General features: G+C 35.0%; 1 protein-coding gene across 3 annotated transcripts in view; it reads left to right on the top strand.

Annotated features, from left to right (window-relative positions):
• LOC106875830 (WD repeat domain phosphoinositide-interacting protein 2) overlaps positions 1-8,320 on the top strand; it is a 97,507-nt gene that overhangs the window by 44,966 nt on the left and 44,221 nt on the right. For all 3 annotated transcript variants that reach the window (XM_052969622.1, XM_052969623.1, XM_052969624.1), the window contains exons 3-6: positions 2,655-2,821; positions 5,631-5,825; positions 6,882-6,974; positions 7,936-8,006. In XM_052969622.1, coding sequence (XP_052825582.1) covers positions 2,655-2,821; positions 5,631-5,825; positions 6,882-6,974; positions 7,936-8,006 — 526 coding nt within the window. The remainder of the gene's footprint in view (positions 1-2,654; positions 2,822-5,630; positions 5,826-6,881; positions 6,975-7,935; positions 8,007-8,320) is intronic.

Genomic DNA, 8,320 nt, shown 5'->3' on the forward strand with positions numbered 1-8,320 from the left:
TATATATATATATATATATTTAGTGCGTGTTTGCCCTCCCACCATCACATGACAACCAGTGTTGGTTTGTTTATGTCCTTGTAACTTAGTGGTTCAGTAAAAAGAGACCAATAGAATACCCTTCAAGGTAGTGCCCTAGTATGGCTACAAGCCAATGACTGAAACAAGTAAAAGATAAAGGTGTGTGTGGAGGGACTGTATGTGTGTGTATGCATAATATGTATATATGTCTCTGTGTATGTGTATCTATATACTAAAACTCAAAGTTTGCCTGTTTTCCTGCCATTTGATTAAGATGATAAAGATTACAAATAAAATAGTCATTTCCCCCTTTAAGAAAAAAGAAATGAAATTGAAAATGTTGACACTTCAAAGAGTCATCACAGCTATCCACCATCTGTCTTTTTCCCTATTTTCTTTTTCTCCCCTTATTTATACAACTTATATAATCATTTATACAACTTTGGCATGCTGTAGACTGAAAGATGGAAATTCTTCCTATATTTTTTGAATCACAGGTACTTGATTTTTTTTTTCTTACAGGGGAAAATTACTATTTTATTTAAGATAAAAATATTGATCTTTATCATCTTGACCAAAAGGCAGAAAAACAGAGTGACTATCTCTTTATAGATGAAGTTCAGTTGCAATGAGAGGAGTTGAATCTCATAAGAATGGAAAAACAAACAACAACAAATGGGTTGTACCTTATAATGCAACTCTTTTAAGAGCATTCAAATGCCACTGCAATGTTGAAATCATTGCCTCAGTGAGGTAAATTAAATACGTCATCAAGTACATGCTGAAAGGAAATGGCCAAGCTGCTGTTCAAATAAACAATGATAATGAAATTAGTTCATATCTAATGGGTAGGTATATTGGACCATCTGAAACAGTTTGCATCCATTTTAGGATCTTCAATTCATGAAAGAACACCTGCAATAGTAAGATTGCAAGGTCATCTATCTGATGAACAAAGAATATTGCTAAGAAATAATGAGGTTTAGATATGGCTGTCAATGAATGACATATAAGAACAACATCGACAGAATTCTTTTCATTGTGCATCAATGATGACTTTGCAAAAACATTATTTTATGCTGAAGTACCCATGTATTTCAACTTGAACAGTAGTAACAAAGAAAGGCAAAGAAGAAAGCGAGAAAAAATAATTGAAGGCCATTTGAACGTTTTCAAAGAAGAAACACTTGGCTGTGTTTGTGTTGTCACACCGAAGGCAGAAGAACTGTATTATTTAAGAATTTTATTGCATGAAGTTCATAATAGTATTTTTCCTTTCCTGCCATGCATCGACATTTTCAACTTGGTGTGGTTGTGACCCAACGGATCATGGCAAATATGTCTAGTATATCATATGTATGTAAATACCTAGGTGTAGGCATGGTGTGTTGTTGAGAAATTAACTTCATAACCACATGGTTTTGGTTTCAGTTCCACTGCATAGCACCTTTGGGCAAGCATCCACTACTGTAGCCCTAGGCCAACTGAAGCCTTGTGAGCAAATTTGGAAGACAGAAACTGAAAAAAGCCCGTTGTATGTGTTAGTGTATGTATATTTGTCTCCTGTCATGACAGTGCATGCTAGTTGTAAATGCGTGTCACTATCATAGAGGTAGTATCATTCGTTTCTAATATTCTGCGAAAAACATGTCTGGAGGCATGGCTGTGTAGTAAGAAGCTTGCTTCTCAATCAGATGATGTAAGGTTCAGTCCCACTACATGGCACCTTGGGCTAGTGTCTTCTATTATGCCCTTGGACATAATAGAAGAAGACACTAAGTAGATTTGGTAAACAGAAATTGAAGAAGTCCATTGGATGTGTGTGTGTGTGTCTTTGTGTCTATGTTTGTCGCCACCACCACTACTGACAACCATTGCTGGTATGTTTACATTCCCATAACTTAACAGTTTGTTAAATGAGACTGATAGAATATGTACCAGGCTTTAAAAAAATTAAGTATTGGGGCTGATACATTCACCTAAAAAAAATTTCTTCCAAGATGGCCACAGTCTAATGACTGAAACAAGTAAAAGATAAAAAATATGAGGAAATTTTACTTTGCATGTAAACAGGTGAATGTTGGTGACAGGGAGAGCATTTGGTCATAGAAAATCTGCCTCAATTAATTTTGTCTGATCCATGCAAGCATTAAAAGTGAACATGAAAATGATGATTATGGTGATGATGAACTCACTATTATTAAAGCTGCCATTTGTCCCACAATTCTCAGCTTTTTATTTATTTATTGCTTCTGTAGCTTGTCTTGCAAAATGTTATTGATTTAGATGAACACACATGCATAAACACAGACACACACATATCTATGTATGTGGATACTCATCTATTTGCATGCATTTTGTTACATCTAACCAATGCATTCATATATACATAAATGCAAAAAAAATGGGACAGAATAAAAAAGAATTCACTCACAACATAATTCAATTCTCCAGAGAAAATTTTGTATATATGTCTGAAGTATATTGAATTTATTATTTCAGTCTTTCAGTAATAATTGAAATCCTGTCTAAAGTATGTTGAAATAATTTTTCTTTTTCATTTCTGTCCATCAGTCTTATTGAAATTCATGTCCTCATTTATTTATGTTTTTGGGGGATTCCTTTTCTTTCAGTGAATGAAGATATTTGTATAGTGGAACGTCTGTTCTCCAGCAGCTTAGTTGCCATTGTCAGCTTACAGTCTCCACGGAAACTGAAAGTATGTCACTTCAAAAAAAGTGCAGAAATTTGCAATTACAGTTATTCCAGCTCTATTTTGGCAGTTTGCCTAAACCGGCATGTAAGTATTGCATTAGTCGCTTGTTGATTTCCACGTTCCTGATGAAAGGCTGTTGATTTATTTATTGAGATTGGCATTCTGCACCTAGTCATACTTGCGTAGATATGCTGCATGGTTAACAAGTTCATTTTCCTTCCAACCCTAAACCACCGTGTGGCTCTTTGGGCAAGTGTCTTCTACTGTAGTTCTGATCAAACTAAAGCCATATGAGTGAATTTGGTGAACAGAGATTGAAAGAAGCCCATTTCATGGTTAAAAAGTTTGTTTCCTAACTACAGGATTTGGGGTTCAGTCTCTCTGTGTAGTACCTCAGGCAAATGCCTTCTGTAAAACTGAGCTGACCAAACAAAGCTTTGAAAGTGAATTTGGTAGATGGAATTTGAGAGAAACTTATTGTGTAAATATATCTATACACATACATGTTTTTGTGTGTGTGTGTTTGTGCTTGTGCTTCTTTAGTTTAACATTGTGTGAAAGCTGGAAACAAGAGTCACCAACATACAAGTGGTGTCATTTGTTTCCCATCTTATGTGAAAATATGTCTGACCATGGGAAAATATTTCTTTGCTTGGAAACAAGTGCAGGTTGGTAACAGGAAGTGCGTCTGGCCACAGAAAATCTACCTCAACAGATTCCATTTGACCCATGCAAGCATGGAAAATTGGTCATGAAAACAATAACGATATGCGTGCGTGTGTTTGTTTACATTTGCTCTCTGTGAAAGTTGTAAGCAGTGTTGTTACCACTTCTCTTCCTTCACACCTTCAAAGATATATGAAATAAAAGATCCTTTACTTGAAAAACTGATAAGGGTCAAATCAATAACAGGAAGAGCATCCAGCTATAAAACAATGCCTTAGTAATATATTAATCCAACCCATGCAAGCATAGAAAAATAGGTGTAAAAACAGTTGATAAAAATATAACAGTTGTTCAGTTGTGAAATATTATTATTAAGGGCACTGGAATGGTAGAATCAGCAGAATGTCAGACAAAATACCTTGTGATAATATTTAGCCACATCTCTTTTTACATTCTAACTTCAAATCCTGTTGAGACTGAGTTTACATTTATCCCTCCTGGGATTAAAATAAATATCAGTGAAGTATTGTGGGCAGCTTGGGGAGGGGATTAAGTTGATTACATTGAACCCAGTGCATGACTGGTACTTATTTAATCGATTCCGAAAGGATGACAGGCAAAGTCGATCTAGGCAGAATTTGAACTCAGAACGTAATGGCAGACAAAATACCACTAAGCATTTTGCCCGGCATGCTAACGTTCCTGCCAGCTAACCGCCTTAGGGTTCGATATAATTGACTGTTCCCTCCACCAAATATTTCAGTCCTGTGCCAGCGTTAGAAGTTATTATTAATATTAAGGCACTAAGTTGGTAGAATCGTTAATGCATCAAGCAAAAATGCTTAGAAGCATTTCTTCTGGCTCTTTATGTTCTGAGTTCAATTCCCATGGAGGCCAACTTTACCTTTCATTCTTTTGGGGTTGATAAAATAAAGTACCAGTCAAGTACTGGGATCAATGCAATCAACTAACTCCCTCTCGCTAAAATTGCTGGTTGTGTGCCAAAATTTCTAACCATTATTATTATCATTGTTATTTGCAGCGTCTTGCTTGAATCAAACTTGAACATATGAACAGAATAGATGGATGGCCCAGTGGGTTGGAAATCTAAGGTTGTGTGTGTGTGTGTGTGTGTGTGCACGTGTAATAGAGAGAATAAGCAATGCATATAGTTTTATATGCATCATGTCACCTAGATGTCAAGAATATAAGGTATAGAAGGAAATGTTGCTGGCAATAGATCCATGTTCTAGAAGAGATATGTTTCATTTGCTTTGTGGCTTCAAGCTAGAATTAAGCACTAGTCTTTATGCTCTATTTATGGGCTGTTGAAGGCATTTCCCTTACATTATATGAATCAAAGGTTGTTTTTGGTATATGTAACTGATCAGATGTAGCTTTCATTGGCAATTTTAGTTTCCTGTCTTTTTTGTTTTCAGTGATAATGTAATTATGATGAGACATAGAGCTGATAAAATTGTAGAACTGTTAGTATATATATGATAGGTGTACTAGTATAATATCATTGGCATGGCTGTATGGTTGTTTGCTTCCCACCCATATAATCTTGGGTTTAGTCCCATATGGCACCTGGTGCAAATGTCTTCTACTATAGTCCTGAGCCAACTAAAGCTTTGTGAGTAGACTTGGTAGACAGAAATTGAAATACTTCTGTCATGTGTGTTTGTGCTCACATTTGTCTTGATATCACATGATGGTTATAAATGACCATCGCTTTCCTATAAACAATGTCTTTGTTTCTAGTCTTCTGTAAAAATTATGTGGAGAACATTACCTTGTTTGGAAACAGGTGAGGGTTGACAACAAGCAGGCTATTCTTCCATAGAAAATCTGTCTCAACAAATTTCAAGCAATTCATGCAAGCATGGAAAAGTGGACATTAAATTATATTAATGTTTAATTAGTACTTCGTAAATGTTTAACGTATGCTTTGTATAGGAAGTTACTTGGATGTAGGCCTCTTCTACATGGAAAGAGTATAATAAATAAATTGGAATTAACAAATGAACCAAAGTATAAGCTCTATGAGGTAGCTTACAGAAGTATCTTAATTGTAGCAAAGACTCTTAATAACCATGCTGGGAAAGATGTGGATGTTGAGCATCTCCATACACAACTGTTGCACATAGAAGTGAAATTTATTATTAATAATAATAATAATAATAAATTTATTTATTATTCTGTATTTTCTTTTCAAATATTTCAGCGCTTGATAGTATGCTTGGAAGAAAGTCTGTACATTCACAACATTCGCGATATGAAAGTATTGCATACAATCCGAGATACACCACCCAATCCACAGGGCCTCTGTGTCTTCTCTTCCAGTAATGATAACTGCTTCCTTGCATACCCAGGCAGTAACCAGATTGGAGAGGTGCAGATCTTTGACACAATGACCTTGGTAAGGAAAAAATTAAAATTATTTCCAACTTATATATGCCTATCTTTAGAAACTAAACTTTATGTTTAGAGTAGTTTAACCCTTTTGTTACCATAATTTCATTGAAATCTACTGCTTCTATTTCATTTAATTTGAATTTAAATTGATGAAGCAATTTGTAAAATAAGTTCTTCATCATCAAGCTGAAGTTTTGGACAAATTGATGTAAGGTTTAAATGGCTTAAACAGAAAATTTTATCATAAAACCAGGAGCGGTCTCAGGTAGTTTGGTTTCAAAAGGATTAATGCTAGCTCACTGTAGTTGAACCTCAGCTGTGGTGTACAGTTGTAGAGGGGACAGGATTCAAGTATTCAGAATTAGCATAAAGCCTCTTTTCGCTTGTGCCAGTATCACAAAACAAAAAGTATCCAGTAATAATTGTAAAGCAGTTGGCATTAAAAAGGGTATCCAACATTAGATGTCATGCTAATGCAGGCATTGGACCATGATGTAGTCCTTGAGCCAATCAGATATTGTCAAACTGTCCAACCCATACCAGCTTGGAACATGGACATTAGATGATGATGATGAATGTCCATTTCACACTAAGGTGTGAAAGACTGTTATGAAAGGCAATAACAATGCATATAAATATTTAGCAAAAAACAAAATATCTATATAATACTGATGAATGTCAATAACAGTATGCTAAATCCTTTAACTCCTTAGCATTTAATTTGGTCATATCCAGTCCAAATACTCTACCTGTTTTAATGTTAAAATTGACCAGATCCAACCTATCATACCTACCCTATAATGTCATTCTAAAAATATGCAAACACAGCACTGCCATTTTGAAGCTACAAGATAATGCATGATTAATTGAAAACAATTTGAATAAATAAACAATAAATTTGACAAAGAAATCTGAATACTAAAGGGTTAATTAATTTAGGTGTATAATTAGTTTAGAATTTTATCAGGCATACAATAATAAAATTTTTTGTAGATTTGTTACTGTTTAACTCACTTTTCTTTAAAGATGGCCTGCTTATTTTTTTAATTATTTTTTTCAGCGTGCTTTAACAATGATCCCAGCACATGATAATCCCTTGGCAGCTTTAGTATTTAATCCACAAGGGACAAAACTGGCTACTGCTTCTGAGAAGGTTTGTTAAACTCATTTAACTCTTAAAGTCCTGTGGTGCTTTCTTTATATAAATCTCCTGATCCTGTTATATGAAACAGAGAGTTTGATGAAATGCAGTTGTCCTAGTATAAAAATATAAACTAATGCATGAATCTTGGATGAGAGTAATGGGTGCTTTTTACATGCTGTCAGCATGTGTTCCATTTACATGACACTGCCAACAGCCACAACTATGATTTTACTGAGTCTTCTCAAGCACAGCATGTCGTCAAAGGTCTGTCATTTGTCATCACCTCCATTAGGTCCAACATTCGAATATCGTGCTTCACCACCTCATTCCATGTCTTCCTGGGTCTACCTCTTCCACTGGATCCCTCCACAGTTAGAGATCAGCACTTCTTTACATAGCTGTCCTCGTCTATATGCATCACATGACCATACCAGCACATTCGTCTCTCTTGTACCTCATGTCTGATGTCTCATATGCCCAGTTTTTCTCTCAGGACATTTACACTCTGTCGTACATGCACACTGACATTGCACATCCAGTGAAGCATACTAGCTTCATTTCTTTCTAGCCTTATGTCCTCTGTGATTACAGCCCATGTTTCAACGCCATGGTGCATAGCTGTTCATACACAGGCATCATACAGTCTGCCTTTCATTCTGACGTAGAGGTCCTTTGTTATCAACAGAGGTAGAAGCTCTCTGAACTTTGCCCAGCCTATTCTTATTCTGGCAGCTCTCAGCATCTACCTCCACTGCTGACCTGGTCACCTAGATAACAGAAACTTGTATGTATGTATGTATGTATGTATGTATGTATGCATGCATATGTATTATATTATATTGATAAGTGTCAATGCACAAAACTTTTGATCCTTGAGTAATTCTGTAAGTTCTATTTATTAATAATGAGAAATACTCATGCTTTGAGTCCTAAATATATATATACATATTTCTTTACTTCTTTCCATTAGGGTACTGTTATTCGTGTATTTTCTGTTCCTGATGGTCAAAAATTATTTGAATTCCGGAGAGGAGTTAAACGGTAAGCAATATCAGATTTTCATATTGTAATGTCTTGAAGCTCCCATCTCAGTATTTAACAATTAATTAACTCTAAGCTAGTAAGTACATATTTTGTTAGCATTTTACTACTTACCTAGTAGTACAAAACTGTAAGACTTTTGAAAGTAATTATTATTTAAACTCTATTATTTCTCAAACCTTTTGTGAGACTACATTTCTAATGAGTAGTTTACTTGTGCTTCAATTAATTTTTACTCTAATCAAGATTTTTAAGAAGTTTTAGGAAAATATTTTTTGTTTATATATTAGTGTTTAATATGTATCATGTTGACC

Source organism: Octopus bimaculoides, chromosome 7, assembly GCF_001194135.2.
Source record: "Octopus bimaculoides isolate UCB-OBI-ISO-001 chromosome 7, ASM119413v2, whole genome shotgun sequence".
NCBI classification, from domain to species: domain Eukaryota; kingdom Metazoa; phylum Mollusca; class Cephalopoda; order Octopoda; family Octopodidae; genus Octopus; species Octopus bimaculoides.